Source organism: Anabrus simplex, chromosome 11, assembly GCF_040414725.1.
Source record: "Anabrus simplex isolate iqAnaSimp1 chromosome 11, ASM4041472v1, whole genome shotgun sequence".
Lineage (NCBI taxonomy): Eukaryota > Metazoa > Arthropoda > Insecta > Orthoptera > Tettigoniidae > Anabrus > Anabrus simplex.
In genome coordinates, this window is record NC_090275.1 from 20,846,932 (window position 1) to 20,866,944 (window position 20,013).

The following is a 20,013-nucleotide window of genomic DNA, read 5'->3' on the forward strand; positions in this document are numbered from 1 at the left end:
TTTCAGTTTATTTTCATTCATTCTTAGTTCATAATTTTAATGACTTCAGTGTATTTCAGAGTGTTGTTTTGGTGACAGTTCTGTATTTTTTTCTTTACATTACGGCCACAAAAGCCATAAAATTGAATTTCCTTTCATTTTACAGTCTAATAAAGGAAACTATTATGCATTTTCTTCCGTGTTCATTACATTATCTTGCAACCATTTTTATGTTTTATTAGTTTAAGATTTTAAATTTAATGGTCAGTTCGCATTGTAACTGTAGATATGTATGCCTTTTATGTTGTCTTTTTTTACTTAAACCGTGGTGCAATATACGTGATCAAATCCAAGAAATAAAATATCTTCCTATAATGGATTCAGTTATGGAGGTTAAGGGAAATAGGGGAAGACCAAGATGATGATGGACAGACTCAGTTTCTAACGATAATGAAATAAGAGTATAGAAGTAAACAACGCCACAGAACTAGTTACAAATGGAGGATTGTGGTGGCATTTAGTAAATTCACATAGGCTTGCAGACTGAATGCTGAAAGGCTTAAGAGTCCATAATGAAGATGTATGTGATTTTCTTCTGAACGCTCCCAGGCAGAAAAGGATATTCAAGATAGTCACCAACCACAGCACATAAATTTAAGATATATGCTGGCACACCAATATGTAACAGAAGAAAATCTTGAAGGCTACGTGCCATGTTTGTTGCCTGCACAAAAGTCAAACTCTGTCGAACACTTAGAGTCATATCGTCCTCCTACACCTCATTATGTAGATTTCTACAACTCATTATGTATGCCACGTTTTCATCATCAGTGATTTCTTTTTGCGTTAACACGTCACAGTCCACGTTTACTTAGTCTGCAAGAATCACGCTTATTGGCATATACAGTACAACTTTTCACTAAAACGCTTCCAGTTTTTTTTTGTTTCTGCATCATCAACACTTAATTTCCTTTGATGTCATCTTCTGCATAAACCTCTTCTGCTTTTCTAAAGCAGTTTTGCAATGATTTTTCTCAGTGATCTCCAAGCAGTAGTGAACATCTGCATTGCTTCCAATGTATCGATATTAATGTCTCTTATTAATTAATGACTTGTAATTAATGTCTCTGTCCGAGGCAATATTAGATAGGAAAATGGCTGTAATTTGAGTCTACCGAACAAGTGGCCTCACGGTCTCCCTCGTAGTTGGCGTCCTCCTGGGTCAAGGTGGCATAATGGAGTAAGTTCTCCTATTTTAAGTTTCCTATGTCTGATGTGGATGTATCAGGTGATACAGCATTGGTGATTACTAGAGGCGGGCAAAATGTGAAATTTCATATTCTAAACCATAGCTGATAACGCTGAGGGAACAAGGCTTTTTACAATTTACGGTTTATAGAATCCATTTCTTTTCATACTTTATAATTTTGTATATACGGTATAACCCTGCTTTTGCATAACCTCGATTTAGCGTAAACCCGCATTTAACAGAAGAAATTTCCAGTCCCGAAAATTATTCCATAAGAGCAATGCAATTTTATATTCGGTTTAACGTAATTCACAATCGGGCAAAACCTGCATTTAGAGTTAAGGAAATGTTACAATTCTCAAATATTTATTTCTATTTGTTTTGGTTATGGGACATTAAGAACCTATGAAAAAGACATCATAAACTTGCTAAGGAGGATTCAAGGCAGAAGAGGAATTTAGAGTGTGGGCACTGAGGGCTAAAGTGAGATATCGGATTCAGATACACATCCGACTGCGGCCGCTGTAGCAGAAGAGAACCCCTGTTTTAATGACAATGTTATTCCTAATATCCTTCAGTTACAATGAGAACCCTTTTACTGATTCATCAGTCTTCTCCAGCGTTTATATTGAATGCGATCGATCATCTTCCGTATCGATTCCTCGCTATGCGCGAGTGAGCAAGTCATTCTTGAGCGAGCCTGAGGTTCCTCACAACTCCAACTGGTGTAAACAAATATCGGTATAACATGTTTTCAAAATAAGTGCAAAGACAGCAGTTGTTATTCCTTAGAAATAAAGGCTGAAGTAAACGATTGCTTAATTTTAATACTATGTATTGAAATAAAATAAGAATGTGGTACTTCTCCTTCTCAAGATACAGCCGTGTGCATAACTAATTTCAGAGGTTAGGTTGTGTAATTTCGCGTCTTTAAATTTCAGAAAGGCTGTTCCCATGTAAATTTATAGTTAAAATGTTGTCATTATTCTACAGGGAGCTTAAAATATGTTTTCATAATACGTGCACGGTAAATCGGGATTAGGTGACGTCATTTGAAGTAAGAAAATGGAGAAAATGCGTGTTTAGACTATTGGTATTAGAAAATGCATGCTAACGAGTAAGCCACTGCTTGGAAAACATCTGTGAAAATGTTTAAACAAACTGATTGCTGCTTCATACTGATTTTTGGATTCGCAACTAGGTATTTTTTATTTTCCACCTAGTCGATAAATTAGTGTACATTTTGTTTTTGTGCGAGTTAGGTATCTTTCCCGACTTTTAATGGAAAATCATGTATAACGTTGTAAGAACAACCTTTAAACCGAAGCGGTTTTGCGTTCACTGACAAAAATCCGTCAAAATGAAGCACAAACCGTAACTACAGTACAGCTCCATACTCCTTGTTTTATTGCTGTCACTGTGTAGTAGGTATGGACCCTTTTCGGAGGCAGTCCTACCTAGGGAGTGGCGCCCCTGCCTATGTGAGTCCCAGAGCACACTGACTCAGTGTGTAACACCTGGTAAGGGTCCCAGCTCAGGGTTATGAGTGAAGACCTCAACGTCTTCTACAGCAGAGAAGGTCGACTTCGGTATGGTGGAGATGGCGGAAGAGGCAGCCCTGTATTCAGGGATTAATATGAGTAGAACCTGCTGCCTCTTAGGTTGAGGTGCCTGGACACCAAAGGCTAAGTGAGAAAACCCTGAAAGAAAATCTCCATCTGTGTTAGGCTCACTAGGTCAACAAAGATATTACTGAAGATGTTGCTTTCAAGAATAATACGAGCCTCGGATGTAGGAATTCACGACGATATCAGATTGGTACCAGTGACGGTTTACAGCCCGATGGTACACCAGCTACCCAAACCAAACGAAGACAAAGTATCAGAGTGGGAACATTATATATCATGAAATAAGAGATGTGAACTGGCATCGCATATATGAATTAGGCATGTGGTGGTGGCGGGGTTTTTTTTTTTTTCATGGATTGCACGGAGCTTTTAACCCTAAAGTCGAGACATATTAAACAAAACACTGGAAAGAACTCAATTTATTATTATATTAAAATTAATATGAACAGAAGTGATTTCATTTTTAATTCAGTTTGTTAATCGTGCATTTACTGAAATTTATCTGGAAATTGTAGTTGAGTTCATGTTTACTTAAGTGTCTTGTTTATCAATATTCAGGATTGTTCCACGCACAATATTAATCAATGTCGGATATGGTTAGTTGGAAGTTGAATTTTGCAGTTTAAAGAATACTATAATGAAAGGCAATTACATATGCGGTGACCTCCCGTCCTGCTAGTTGCAATATATTGCAAAAATGTCCTGCTTTTAAAATCAGAAATCAGAAAATATGTGCATATTTTTGGTCATAATAACTTTCATTATCGTCAACAATATAAAGATAATAGGCTGTTATTGCTTTTATTATGACCAAAGACAAGGGCTACTATTGCAGAGGTGCCAACTATTACAGATTGTCTGTAATGATTACGGATTTCACTTAGTGATTGCGGCATTACAGTTTAAGGGGAAATTATTATGGAAAAGCAACAGTCAGGATAAAAATTAATTTCTACGAAAAAAAGGAAAGAAGTAAAAAATGTTTGATCCCTTGGAGCATTACTGGTCAACCCTCCTCGTTTCAGTGTTTGTAAGTTGGCACCTAAACACATTTGTCAGTTATGTGGTCGTCACTTCCTTTTGTTTCCCAGGAGTGTTGTGAAATCACGGGCAGCTACATAGATATACGCTGCTCTCTTAGCTAGAATGGCGCGTCAAGTCGGCCGTGAAGTAGGCTCTACTCCTTGCTCGGCTCTTCTCCAGTGCGCACATTGCCGCATTCGGCTCTCTTTCTGTTGTATGCATAGAACGAGTGGTATATGTAGCGCATTTCAATTCTAAGTATCCTAGTCGTTGATTTGAAAAGAAGTGATTGGTTTCGTAAAATGAAGCGGAGCAATTGTCAAATTGCATCTTCTTCTAAGAAGACAGCACTGTTACAGAAATATCCTGACGGTTACACAAAGGAATGGCCAAGCCTGCATGCTTCACGTGTTAGTGAAAACCACGTGTTGTGCAGTGTGTGTTGGTGTGATTTCTCTGTGGCTCACGGTGGACGAGATGATTGCAGAAGACACATAGAATAAAAGAAATATCACACATACGGTGAGTCAAAATTACGAAACAGTCTATTTCATTGTTCTTCATAAAAAAGTAATGAAACTGCGGTGACAAATCCTGAATAGCTGTTCACATTTCTTTTGGAGCATAATATTCCGTTATCAGTTTCAGACCATGCTGGAAATTTATTTAGATCAATGGTCCCCGACTCTAAAATATCTCAGAAATATGGTTGTGCAAGAACTAAAACCTCTGCTTTACTTCAATACACGGCATCTGAGGTAAAAAAGGAAAAAAGTGAACCTTTGCAAATAACGCCTTTTTTCGGCTACTGATGGTAGTACAGATTCAAATGCGGTTAAACTTTATCCTATAGTTGTCTCTTTCTTTAATGCTCAGAGAGGCCAGATATCAACTCTTCTGTTATCATTATTAGAGAGTATCGACGATACAGGTGAGGAAAAATTCTCTGTTATTAACAGTGAATTGTCTTCTTTAGCCATTCCATGGGGAAATTGCATTTCTTTTTCACCTAACACTGCATACACAATAATAGGGGCAAATAAAGTTGTTGCCAAATTTGTGAAGGACAGGCATTCTTCTGTTTATATCCCGGGTTGTTCATGTCATCTCATACACATCTGTGCACAAAAAAGCAGCAGCCCATTTACTAGTCAATGTAGAGAACTTTTCGGTTCAGTTATATTACTATCATGATAAGAGTTCTAAAAGGCAAAACACGTTGAAAGTATATCAGGCTGTTTGTGGCATAGAGGGTTACAATATTTTGAAATATGCCAGTACCCATTGGCTCTCGCTTCTTCAGCCTATTAATAAGAGTTCTTGAGCAATGGGAAGCTTTGACACTCATGTTTTGTGGTGACCCCCACCTTAAAAATGAGAGCACCAAGCAGTTTAAAACTCTAAAATCTTTCATACAAGACCCACACATAAAACTGTTTTGCTACTTTCTTCAGAGTACACTTCCTGTTTTAAACTCAGTGAATATATTTCTGCAACGAGATACTCTAGCCATACATCTTCTTAGGAGGAAACTTACTGGTCTTTTGACTGACCTATTGGTCAGATTTGTTCAGCCATGTTCTATTCAGTCAGAATCTACCTCCCTTTATAGAAGTCAAACATGAAATTGTGAGGTATGGGTGTGGAAAACGCAAGGTTGTAGCGGCCATAACACAAGATGTGATACAAATGCGGGCTCGCGAATAGGAATTACCTGTACTTTCAAAGGCAGTATCAGATATCTCTAATGAAAATTATTAGGGAAGTAGGTAAGATTTATATGATTCCGTACTTGTATGTGTTTATTTTATTTCTCAAATTAAATTTGAAATATTTTATAAATAGAACTATGATTTCACAAAGCACTTTTTAAGCCTGATGTAATTTTATTTTAGGAAAACGTAGGGATTATCTTGGATTTGGAGAAATACAGTATTTCATATTTTGGAAAACTTCATTATTGTGCTTGTCTCTAGTGATAAGTATAATGTATTATTGAAGAATGTTCCTTCTTCCTGGTTTTGTTTTGTGTCCACTTAAGTTTCATTGTACTTGTCTTTCTTCCAGATTCGGGATATAAATCAGCTGAACAGTCTAAAAGGCCTGAAGCTCACTGAACTAGTCTTGGACGGAAACCCTCTGTGTGATAAGTTCAAAGAAGAGGGTGCCTATGTAAGGTAGGGCTGCTGGTGGTAAGGCTAAAGCATGAAGCTTGTGGCTATTTTTATTATAGGTAGCAAGTTTATTTCTGCAGGACTTCTACTGCTGAGAAGCACATATGAACCAGAAGATTGGTTCACAGAAGCAGTATCCATCACACTGACGTACACTGAATGATATATCTTTGATGCACGTGAAAAATTAGCATTTTAATCACGTTATTTTCACCCAGATGGACTTCAGCATAGGGAAAACATGTAACTTGGATGAAGGAATATGCATGAAGCATGATTTTTAAAAGTATGGAAATTAGGAGGATTCAACAGATTTATAAATGTTCTTGCTTTTCATTAATTCCTAAACTGCACCTCTTGGGTTGCTTCTATGGTCTGTTAAACTGTTACGGTCTTTTCGCAATTTGGGCCACGTTGATATTTTATGCGCCTTGTGTACAGGTTACCAAAATTTTTAATACAATACAGTACTCTTTATCAAGGAGATTGATATATCCTTACTAGATTCAAGATAGTTTCCCCAGGCATCTAAAATCAACTATGAAGGTGGTCTTTGCCTCGCCTTATGTTGTATCTGCACCCCGAAGCTCGCACAAACCCCGAGAACATTGCAGTTCTTGTATGCCTATTATATATAAATTGCTAGTATACATGACAGACTGTGAAAACACAGGACTTGCCAAGTTACAGAAATTTCTGATCTGACTGTCAGATAAAAGATACCTTCTGTCATTCGAAAGATCTCTTCAGTGCTCATGGTAGCCTGGGTTGGGAGTGGAGATACGATATAAAGTGGAACGCAGACATCACCTTTGTAGTTGATATTAGCTGCCTGGGGAGATCAAGGAGATCTAGGCTACATGAGTCACCTTGATAAGGGACACTGCAGTTAGCAGCCTGTACATATGGTACATAGGGTCCAACACAGAAAAAGAACTTAACAGTAAATTGTGCATGTTGTATGTGAAAAAAAATTGTAACTTAGGTATACACTCCTTTAGGAATAATCGCCCATCATCTCTAGATCCCACCTTCCTATTAATATTTCTCTGTTGTAGTAATATCTGCAGGATATTGCTCCCACTGCATATAAATTACTGCCTCCCCCCATATCAAAATACATCTTAGATGTACAATCCCATGCAAATTAATCAAAACACAACATCATACACATTTTCCTCTTTTTTTCCCCCTCCCCCTTCGGTTTATTACATGCCGTTAGTCTTTTAATAGGTAATATGCACTCTTCTGTTTTGTAAAAAAGTTTCATTACTTGATTTGGCATAGATCCCACATTTTTAAGCCATCATCATGAAACCATAATGTGTATTTCTGCTAAACAGTCAAAAACGTTTCGTATGGGATTTATGACGGAGAGTTCCTCGGTCACAGAAAAATGTCTTCACTTTCTATGGCAAGGAACCAAATCTTGCTGAATATCTCCCATTGCCTTCTGGAAACCTATTCTGCTGTTCGTGAAGAAGTCTCCTTGCCAGTTTTTCAAGGTACTAGTCACTTTTCATCGTATCATCAACTGATACCCGAACCTTTGTGCATCAAACAATCCAAAAACATCTTCACGGGGTATTTTCCGCTCAGCGCACATATTGAACCTTTTACCCCTGCACTTCAAAGTGACTTTCATCAGAGAAGATAACTTTCTTCCAATGTTCTGTTCCGCAGTTCTGGTGACTACATGTGCACAAGAGAAGTGATATTTAATTTTCCTCTTCTGAGCAGAAATCGGTCATTAGTTGACATAATTTTCTTTATTTCCTACCAATTTCTCTTTTTCTGGGGTGAAATTGAGCCCTTGCCGCTGGATAATTTAACTTGCAGTGCCTAAAGAATGGACTCGGAATTTAGTAATGTCTCTGTGTCTCTTGGAAGTATTCTGCGATGATGCTGCAATAAATTGCACTATGCTTCCTGGGAGTTATATGCGTTGAAAATTGACACTATGAATCCACAAGTTGTCCATTTCATGACCGTATCGATGAGTATAATCAAGAAGTTAATATAAAGAACCACCTAATCGATACTTTATTTTATGCCTTAGGCAAAATAGAATATATATTAACACTTACAGGACATGTTTCAACCACTTAGTGGTTATCATCAGCTGTATAAAGAGGAAACTAAGATGAAAATAAGCTCAAGTAATACTCTTAGGTTATAAAGAAAAAATCGCTGTGTTGTCTGTTTGGTAAAAGTTCTTTGGTGACTCCTTTGTTATAAGGTGGTGGACATCAGATCAGAACGTCTTGCCTCTCGTTCTTATTTGGAAAAGATGTTTATTCTGCGCCGTCCAGCGCAATCTGGTGTAGTAGCGATGTGACACATTCTGACATCGCAGAAGCACAACCTAATCTCCCTCCTCCCTCACATGATATGTTAGATGACGACGGTACTCTACTCCCCTTCTCTCCAGAGTTTTGCACTGTCAAATACACTTTTAATGTAAAACAGTTGCCACATATAATGTTTACCATGCTATTAGAGAATAAACATTTCATAGCAAGCACAGAATCTGAGAATAAGCAATGTGTACAGCACACTGTTGCAACCTTACAAGAATTGTGGAAAATAAAATCTTGTTTCCAGTTAATTCACTTAGAAATGTAGATGTACAGCATTTAATATTTTTATGCTTTTTCTGTTATGCATTCCTTTTAGTGTTCTTATTTTTCTATACATGACATGACATTGACAGCAGCTGCTCTTTAACTCCTGGTTTACTTGACAATACTTATTCCTTAGATTTAAGGTTTTATTGAAAAGACTATATTTCAAACCTCTGTAGATCGACAAATTTCTTCTTTTATATTAATTTTATTGAGTCTTCAGTACATTTATGTAGAGTTTTCTCAAAATATTTCAGGAGGGCTAGTTTTTACTGTATAGTTCTGTTTCATGTGTCACAATCGAGTGCAAATCTCAAGCATGGTAGGCGTTTGCATGGTAATTTCTTACACAGTTGGCCTAGGGCCTATTCTTCTCAGGTAACAATTTAGGTCTGTGTGTAAGAGATCCAGGCTCCTTCATGAGCATTTTGTGCTGTAGTTATATTTATGCTTGCCAAGTTTCCCCCTGCCTTGACCTTTTCTTTGCATGGTCCAGAAGTGATACTGAAGAATAATAATAATTGTATAATTACTGTATTGACCATCAGACCGTTCCTCGATTATTCTCACATTGGCTGACTGGCCCTCGGACCAGCCCTAAGATTCTGGTAAAAAAATCCTGACCTGGCTGGAAATCGAATCTGGCACCTTCCAGTAGAAGGCAGGCTCGGTACCCCTAGACCATGGGGCAGACTGAATGTTTGGACTCCCTGTCTAAATCAAATATAGTCAGTGGGTATTAGGGTAGGAAATTCAGAGAAACAAAATATTCATTTAGTGTTATACATTTTGTACAGCCTCATGTGCCTGATTGTGAAGAGAGTCTTATGTATATTTACTTTGATCCATTATTTCATTTCTTATTTTGTTGTCTTGTACCAAGAACATGACATTCAGCGTTTATTTTGCAGATTTCATGTCTACTGTTTTGCCATTGGATGCTTTCAAATGGTCTCATTTTTTAACATTATGATATATTTGATTTCACAAGAGTTGCATTTTACAGTAAACCTGTCCACTCTGACAACAAACTGTACAATTTGAGTTGCTAATTTCAATAAATTGAAGAGGAAATATTTGTACATTTTTTGTACTTAAATCGAACATTGGCTATTTGCATTTGGTTTTTCAAAATTTTCTTTGAAATTAGCAACTTAAAGAGGTGCATCCCCTTTTTGGGTTTAAAATCTGTTATATCAATAATCTTCAGTGCAGTATGTGAATTGCACAATCTCTATCAGGGATAAAAATTCACAAATGTATATGCTAGTATTTTTTTAAAATGGAACCTTTATCTCTTATAATGACTCGTGCATTTTTCTTGATGTCTAGAACACTTTACTCAGCATAATTCTCATAACTGCATTGTTCAATATTCAGAATGCATATTGTTCTATAATGGTAACATGCATGGTTCTGATATAGGAGAAGTTTTATTTCATGAGTTGCACTATTGATATTTTGAATACAGATTTGAATTATGACTGGGAGGTACCTTTTGAATCCTTTTCCCATCTTAGTTTTCTTCATCTTTGGAAGGAAGCCATCTCTTTTCTTTAAAAGATGAACTTGCCACCACTTGTAAATGGTGCAGAATGTGAGTGCAGGAACGTCGGAAGCAAGAAGATCATCGTTACACGACAGAACCAGTGGCCGATGACAGTGCGGAGTTTTGAACGATGTCGTTCGCTCCCACTAGCAGGCACTAGGTTCATGTCTATACCAATTCTCTGCTGGTTGGAGGTGAAGATTGTCAGCGGTGTATATGTGCTAAAATGGTTGATGCACTTTCGAAGAAACCTTTTTTCAGATCACAAAGGTAACACATCTATATCATATGGAATGTAACAATGCATGCCAGGAGGGCTGTATGACAAAATGTTGCCCAGTCTTCAGTGAATTGTTACACTCCTGTAGTCTCCAGCCCCCTCCTACTTCCCTTCCACCATCTCCCAGTTTTCTAAAATTGTAAATGTTTTTTTAATTTTTGGAATTGATATTAGAACCATCCATGTTTTACAAACTAATTTTGCTGCAGTTATTGCGCAACTGCTTTAAGTGCTGAGTAAGTGTGTTTTGGGTCAAGAAACTTATTAACTTTCTGAAGATTGTGAATTTTTTCCCTGTATAATTCTCCTTCATTTTGTAGCTGTTACAACTTGCAATTAGTTGTTTTTATATAACATGTGCACTGTTAAATAAAGATGCAATGAAAGAAATAATTTGTTTTCAAATTTGATATTGGCTTATTGAAATGATATGCAATTCTTGTGAATTTCTGTAAATGTAATTACCTTATGACTAATCATGAAATCTGTTCTGTAAATGACAGTGGTTTCTAGGTAGTTTCATTTTAATCCTCTGTTCAGAAACTAGTTTCTCAGCCTTTTGATTGCTTGGAAGAGGAAAGACTTTGATGCAGTTTGTGGTACTTTAATATTGTCTGAGATAGTTACAGGTCTCTTTAAACTTGATAAAGATATGCAGATTCTCCCTTTTGTGCAGTGAGGTGAGGAAGAGGTTTCCGAAGGTGATGAAGCTGGTAAGTGATCATAAACTCTGGGTTTGTACTCAATAAGTTGTGTTGTTTTCATAGAGATTGCCAGGTACTGTGCGCTGCAGAGATGCTAGTTCTAGACCAGCCTAAACTTGAGCTTTGATAATGCAGCAGATTCATACAGAAGATATTAGTACCCAGGAAGAATCATGATGGCAAATAGAGAATCACAAGCAGTACATCGAACCCCTTACTGATGTCATAAGAAAACGACACCTATGGATTCAACCAAACTGACCAACAAGATATTGATGTGCTACGAGAAACTCCGTCCGAACTATGGATACCTATCAAAGAAAACCTTAAGCAATCTTGGCAGTACACAGGTCACCATTCAGGACAGGATCACATTCAAAAATAATATTCAGAAATGGGTTTTTGCTTTGAGAAACACTCGAGAAAGGGAGAAGTAGAGGATGTTCCTGAACAAAGACAGCAAATATACAGTGTATGAAAATTCATGATAAAACTAAAGGAAGGGAAATCTGGTCCTGAGTAGACTGAGTACTTAGATGTAATAAAGGAACACCCATCCTCACACAGTGAGAGCAATCTTAGTCTCTTCACCAAGAGATTTGAAGTGGAGTTTATGAAGAAGTACACTGTAGCTCTTCCACAGGGTCCAGCAGAAGACCAGATATTGTTGCCATCCATCACCAGCTGTTATTCCTGCTCCAACCATCTGGTTTGAAAGAGATTTATCCCATGGTAAAGAAGTGCACTTACGAACCATGCATCCCATATCCAAGTGAGAGACATAACATTCGCCTGTGATGGATCTGCTGTTTGCAAGCAAAGGCAGTGTACCCAAGCATGTGTGAGAAAGCTGGGAATCTGACACGCAACAGTGGAAAAGATTATAGTGGGCATTATAAAAGATTGAGTAACTATTTTAAATCATCTCTTATACTACTCCTAATTGATACAATTTAAAAAAAATATATTTTCAGTTATCATCATCTAAATTGTAAAAATGCAGGATCCTTGTGGCCATTCACGGTCTGTGAACTGATGTCTACATACATACACAGAGATGCCAACTATTACGATTTAATCGTAATAATTACGAATTACCCATCATAATTACGCCTTTACGAATCACACACTACAAATTACGATTTTTTGTTGATTTTTAAATCTAAGTGTATGAAGTGTTCAAAAGAAAACACAAGGTGGCTTGAATTCTAAGAATATTATTTTCGGATTTCTCAGTAATAATTTATACCCCTTTCCTGTCCCTCGTTTATGAATATTTCGAGTTTTCACGCGCCGAACGCAGTGTGTGCTTCCAGTTCCGGAAATATAGGCACCTGTGAAGTGGTATATCTTGCGGAGTTGTTGTCTTTGTTCGTCACATAATCAGACTTCCATGCAAGTATGCGAGTTCTTTTGTCTTTGTTTTGGCGGTAAAGTGGTGACAAACTCCGTTTAATTGTGAATACTGTGTGCTGCGTGACTGTTGAAGATGTATTTATTGCGATTTTGGTTGCCAAATTTACATATATTGCTCTTCTAGGATATATGCTAATCGTGTGTTACGAAATGCGAAATAATGAAATAATGAAGCGATTTCTTGTGCAGGAAAATACGTGTGATTACGTTACCGCGATTAGTGACGTTAGTAATAAATATAGTTGAAAAATTTAGGGAGGTATACTCGGAAGAATGGCCTTGTTTAATGCCTTCCTCAAAATCTCATTCATACGTGTTTTGTAGTGTGTGTAGCCGCGATGTTTTGGATGCGCATGATGAAGAACAAGACTGAATTTCGTGCTAATATGAACTCCGAACTGTTAAGTGCTCTGTTAGTGCAGAGGATGCACATGATACGAAAAGAAAAAGCATGTCACCAGCGTACGTTTACCAAACAGGAACTACAAGCTTTAAATTAAATGATACGTAAGTTAGTAAGATTACGGGGGGGGGGGAATCTGCGACCCCCCGCCCTAACGGCTGCATTACGAATTACCTCTCTTGAAAGTTGGCATCTCTGCATACATACATACATACATACATTATCATTATAGACTGTTATGCCTTTCAGCGTTCAGTCTGCAAGCCTCTGAGAATTTACTAAACGTTGCCACAATCCTCGATTTGCAACTAGTGTTGTGGCCTCATTTAGTTCTATACCTGTTATCTTTAAATCATTAGAAACCAAGTCTAACCATCGTCGTCTTGGTCTCCCTCTACTTCTCTTACCCTCCATAACAGAGTCCATTATTCTCCTAGGCAACCTATCCTCCTCCATTCGTCTCACATGACCCCACCACCGAAGCCGGTTTATGCGTACAGCTTCATCCATCGAGTTCATTCCTAAATTAGCCTTTATCTCCTCATTTCGAGTACCCTCCTGCCATTGTTCCCACCTGTTTGTACCAGCAATCATTCTTGCTACTTTCATGTCTGTTACTTCTAACTTATGAACTTATGAATAAAGCAAAGTTGGTCTGAAAACAGACCGATGTAAAGATAGTTTCGTCTGGGAGCTGACTTCCTTCTTACAGAATACTGCTGATCGCAACTGTGAGCTCACTGCATTAGCTTTACTACACCTTCATTCAATCTCACTTACTATATTACCATCCTGGGAGAACACACAACCTAAATACCGTATTTCACGGCATAATCGTCGCACTTTTTATACCAAAATTTTCGAACAAAATTGTAGGGTGCGACCATTATACGATGAATATTTAATACCAGTATTTGTATTACTCAAAAAATGTATTTATAACTAAATTGTATTTGATACAAATTTAAGATGCACGTAATACTCGCGTTTATACATCAAAATAATTAAAATAGTCTAAAACAAAATTCATATTTTTTCGCAACAATTCGGCGAACGTTTTTCCAACCTGAAAATAAAAATGAACGTATTAAGTTAATTTGTCATTAATTTGAGTATTAAAGTTAAAATATTGCACTTGCAAAAAATTATCGCTTTGTTGTGAAATGCGGACTTACCGGTACGCAATTTATTCCAAATCTTCGGTGTCGCTATCGCAGGTTTCACTATCTGATGCGCCGTCCTCGCCTCTGTTAATACCAGTATCAGATTCTTCGTCTCCCTGCCACACTGCGTCATCTTCGGAACCGTCTAGTGCATTCGAAATCCCAGTCCTTTTGAAGCTCTTGGAGACTAGTTCAGGTGGTATAAGATCCCAACTCTTCTTCACCCACGAGCATAACAAGTTCAAGGGTGGACGCCTGATATTTCCGGCGGGCGTCAATTGCTGATCGCCGCTCATCATCCACTCGTTGTAAAATCGATGTAAGTGGTCTTTAAAGGGTTTATTAACACATACGTCTAGTGGCTGCAAAGCAGATGTTAGGCCACCAGGAATGACTATCTGTCGTGTCTTATTTGTAGTGAGAATTTGCTTCACTTCGTTCACGAGGTGATCTCGGAAACTATCTAAAACAAGCAGAGCTGGTTGTTTTAGTAGTGCACCAGGTCTTCTATTCCACACAGTTTTAACCCAGTCCAGCATGAGTTCTACGTCCATCCAACCCTTTGGTTGCACTCGTACATGAATTCCACGGGGAAACTGTATATTCTTAGGCATCGTTTTCCTCTTGAAAATGATGTAAGGCGGCAACTTTCTCCCGTCAGCTGTAATGGGTAGCATTGCCGTGCATCGCAACTTCTCACTACCGCTGGTTTTCATTAATACACTCCGTGATCCTTTTAGCGCAATAGTGCTGTTGCGAGGCATATCAAAAAAGATTGGAGTCTGATCGGCATTACCGATTTGAGAAAGCAAGTACGAAGTTTCCTTGCGCAAACGTATGACAAATCGGTGAAAATTTACAATTTTGTCCGTGTAATCAGCAGGCAACTTTTGGCTTAGTGTTGTTCTCCTTCGCACTGACAGATTGTGTCATCGCATGAACCCCTTAATCCACCCACGAGTCGCCTTAAACGGAGTTACCGGTATGTTGTGTTTGCGCGCTACCTCCTGTCCCTTAATTTGTAACATTTCATATGATGCACTGCAGCCATTGTTACGTATTTCACTGACGTACCTAAACACTTCTTCGTCAATTATAGGAAACTTCCCTGTTTTAGGACCTCTAAACGCGCGTCTAGAAGGGTTTGTGCTTTTTAGCTTGTTTTTTACTTTCCGCCAGTCGCGCACCAACTTTTCACTCACAGAAAATTTTCTTTCTGCAGCTCTCTTCCTGTGCTGTTCAGCGAAGGCAATTACGCTTAGCTTGAAGCCCGCAGAATAGTTTCTATATTTACCCATAATCGCTTATAAATGCTTCACACGTTAATGTTTTGCGATATAAATGACTTTCCGTAATTGTTCACTATTAAAACAAATTATTTCTGCAAACACCCAAAACACAAATTAAAAACTTAAATTCTCACGCACACATGTCTACAGTAATCACGTAAATCTGAAACAAATAAATGCATCTTTGATCTGTCCATTCCAGAGCAGCCAATACTGTTAGGCAGCAAGGAAGCATGCAACAATTTATCAGTTTAGCTCGTTGGTTGCGACACACTACTGCGCTTGCGCAAAGTTCGCAAACCGGAGCTCTAGCTAGCGCGGTGTAGATCTACTGTATAGTTGACTGTATTCCGAGACGTCAGTAACAAACATTCATTTTTTTCAATTTCTTTTAAACATACGGTAATTAGGTTAATATTTCTTCCCAGTTATTGATGATTTTACATTACATTACTGACGAGTTTATAAAATAAAACTTTAATAGCATTGGATAATAATTATCTTGATTGCTTGGATAAAAGTTTTCATCCCATGCCCGGACACTTATGACGTAGTAGTAAGATAAGAGTCTAGCGATGACAACTGAGACATCGTAAATAATTCGGCTGAATAATTCCGTGGAAATCTGCGTTATCGTCTTGGATTTCACTTCGTGCGCAATAACACAGGAGCCGGCCCCATGGTGTAGGGGTAGCGTGCTTGCCTCTTACACGGAGGCCTCGGGTTCAATTCACGGCCGGGTCAGGGAATTTTACCTGTATCTGAGGGCTGGTTCGAGGTCCATTCAACCTACCTAGCCGGTATTTCCTGGCGACGTTGCCGATAAGCGATAACTTACAGCCTTACGTATTTCAAATGGGAACTCATAATATGTAGGTGGTGAATAAATAGTACACTGTCTCGCGACCACGTTGTCAAACTGCCGATAGTCTACCGGTAAGCCATGCGTCGTACATATACCGGTATTATTTATTTATACGTTGTGCAACATGTCGCAAACGTGACTGTGTTGCCAAATTGCCCATAAACCATACACGTATTTAAATTACGCATTCATGTGCAACTTACGTTGCAGTTCTATTTACCTTTTAACCAGATTAGTGAACAAAATTTGGACGTGCGACGATTATGTAATTAAAGGTTTAAAGTCCGATTTTTGTATTGAAAATAAAGGATGCGACGATTACGCGGTGGCGACGATTATGCCGTGAAATACGGTACTTGAAATTATCGACCTGTTCTAGCTTTGTATCACCAATCTGACATTCAGTTGTGTTGAATTTCTTACCTACTGACATCAGTTTAGTCTTCGAGAGGCTAATTTTCATACCATACTCATTGCACCTATTTTCAAGTTCCAGGATATTAGACTGCAGGCTTTCGGCACAGTCTGCCATTAAGACCAAGTCGTCAGCATAGGCCAAACTGCTTACTACATTTCCACCTAACTGAATCCCTCCCTGCCATCTTATACCTTTCAGCAGATGATCCATGTAAACTACGAACAGCAAAGGTGAAAGATTACAGCCTTGTCTAACTCCTGTAAGTACCCTGAACCAAGAACTCATTCTACCATCAATTCTCACTGAAGCCCAATTGTCAACATAAATGCCTTTGATTGATTTTAATAATCTATCTTTAATTCCATAGTCCCCCAGTATGGCGAACATCTTTTCCCTCGGTACCCTGTCATATGCTTTCTCTAGATCTACGAAACATAAACACAACTGCCTATTCCTCTCATAGCATTTTTCAATTACCTGGCGCATACTGAAAATCTGATCCTGACAGCCTCTCTGTGGTCTGAAACCACACTGGTTTTCATCCAACTTCCTCTCAACCACTGATCGCACCCTCCCTTCCAAGATGCCAGTGAATACTTTGCCTGGTATACTAATCAATGAGATACCTCGATAGTTGTTGCAATCCTTCCTGTTTCCTTGCTTGTAGATACGTGCAATTACTGCTTTTGTCCAATCTGAAGGTACCTTACCAACACTCCACGCTAATTTTACTAGTCTATGAAGCCATTTCATCCCTGCCTTCCCACTATACTTCATCATTTCAGGTCCAATCTCATCTATTCCTGCTGCCTTATGACAATGGAGTATTTTATTAACCTTTCCACTTCCTCAAGCATAATTTCACCAACATCATTTTCCTCCTCCCCATGAGCTTGGCTGTTTGCAACACCATCATGATGATTTCCTTTTACATTGAGATGTTCAAAATATTCCCTCCACCTCTCCAGTGATTCCCTGTGGTCTATTATGAGTTCACCTGAATTACTCAAAACACTGTTCATTTCCTTTTTCCCACCCTTCCTAAGATTTTTTATTACTGTCCAGAAAGGTTTCCCTGCTGCTTGACCTAGCCTTTCCAGGTTATTACCAAAATCTTCCCATGACTTCTTTTTGGATTCAACAACTATTTGTTTCGCTCTGTTTCTTTCATCTACGTACCAATCCCTGTCTGCCTCGGCCCTTGTTTGGAGCCATTTCTGATAAGCCTTCTTTTTACGTTTACAGGCTGCTCTCACTTCATCATTCCACCAAGATGTTCGCCTTTTCCCATCTTTACACACAGTTGTTCCTAGGCATTCCCTTGCTGTTTCTACTACAGCATCCCTGTATGCCACCCATTCACTTTCTATATCCTGAACCTGCTTATTGTCTACTGTTCGAAACTTCTCACTAATCATATCCATGTACTTCTGTCTAATTTCCTCGTCCTGGAGATTTTCTACCCTTATTCGTTTGCAGACAGATTTCACTTTCTCTACCCTAGGCCTAGAGATACTTAGTTCACTACAGATCAGATAGTGGTGTGTATCATCGAAAAATCCCCAGTAAACTCGTACATTCCTAACAGATTTCCTGAATTCAAAGTCTGTTAAGATATAGTCTATTATGAATCCGGTACCCCTAGCCTCCCATGTGTAGCGGTGAATAGCCTTATGCTTGAAGAATGTATTCGTAACAGCTAAAACCATACTAGCACAGAAGTCCAGCAAATGCTTCCCATTCCCATTAGCTTCCATATCTTCCCCACATTTACCAATCACCCTTTCGTATCCTTCAGTTCTATTCCCAACTCTCGCATTGAAATCGCCCATTAGCACTATTCTATCCTTGCTGTTGACCCTGACCACGATGTCACTCAATGCTTCATAAAACTTGTCAACTTCATCCTCATCTGCACCCTCACATGGTGAATACATGGACACAATTCTTGTCATAATTCCTCCCACTGACAACTCTACCCACATCATTCGCTCATTTACGTGCCTAACAGAAACTATGTTGCGTGCAATGGTATTCCTGATAAAGAACCCTACCCCAGACTCTGCCCTTCCCTTTCTAACACCCGTCAAGTACACCTTATAATCTCCTATCTCTTCCTCATTATCTCCCCTTACCCGAATATCACTTACTCCTAGCACATCCAGATGCATCCTCTTTGCTGACTCAGTCAGTTCTACCTTTCTTCCATAAGCCACATTAATATTGATAGCTCCCCATCGAATTCCATTTCGTTCGCCAAGTTGTTTCCAAGGAGTCCCTCGCCTGTCAAATGGGAATGGGACTCCATTACTCCCATAGGTCCGAGGCTTCCTTAAAGTGTTCTGAGCTCGGTAAATTCATGAAGCAGGATACTGCCCTACTTGCACATAGTCCAAGTGAGGATCTCTCCTCTAACGGGTTATGGACCACCGGTGAATTGTATAGTCCTAGCCGCCTGAGCACAAGGAGGGCCACGACTCAGAATATGTCCGAGATGCCCACTCCCATTCCATAGCAACTGGTATCCCGACTCTCAGGACCACTTACTAGGCCACTCAGCCGTTGCCCATGGTTCACGAACTAGGACGTGACTACAGTAACCCACAAACATGAACCATGAACTGATGTCTTTTGAAAAAAAAAATATATATATATATGGTGCTTTACAGCAACCACTAAAACAGAAGAAACAAGAATTAACATGTAAATGATATTTCAGTGTGACTAGCTCGTGAAACTGTGACCAGCCCAGTATAAGAATATCAGAAATTTCAATCAATTGCTGTTATCTGTTGCACAATTTTAGCGGTTTTATCACTTTCGTTTGATCATATTTTCATGCACTTTTAAAGTATCCCTTTCAGACCTGAAAGAAAACTGGAGGCGTGAATTTTTGTTTGTATGTCAAAAACTGACTAAAATGCTCCTCAATACACATATTGGTAGTTTATTTTACAAAATAAAAACTAACATCCGAAAAAAAGGACCCACACAATTGTGCGTATCAAAATTCAAAACCTCGTATCACACGATGATGTATCTTCAAAATTTACGTTCACTAACCAATGTACACACTTCATTGAATATATTCCGGTATTCAGTAAAGCTTCTAGATTAATATAAACGCAATAAATAAATACTTACTTTTGGCACTACTGCTTCTCGCCATCTCGCCGATCAACTGTGCTTTTTAAACTCTTCTTCCTTCGCCCTGGCGGTGAAGCGCATACTAAAAATAATTGAAATAGA

At 38.6% G+C, this 20,013-nt stretch overlaps 1 protein-coding gene across 1 annotated transcript in view; it reads left to right on the forward strand.

The window, feature by feature from the left end:
- The window catches only part of LOC136883388 (nuclear RNA export factor 1), a 118,351-nt gene that overhangs the window by 59,151 nt on the left and 39,187 nt on the right, over positions 1-20,013 (forward strand). The window contains exons 8-9 of the mRNA XM_067155660.2: positions 5,947-6,056; positions 11,183-11,219. Of these exons, the coding sequence (XP_067011761.2) occupies positions 5,947-6,056; positions 11,183-11,219 (147 nt within the window). The remainder of the gene's footprint in view (positions 1-5,946; positions 6,057-11,182; positions 11,220-20,013) is intronic.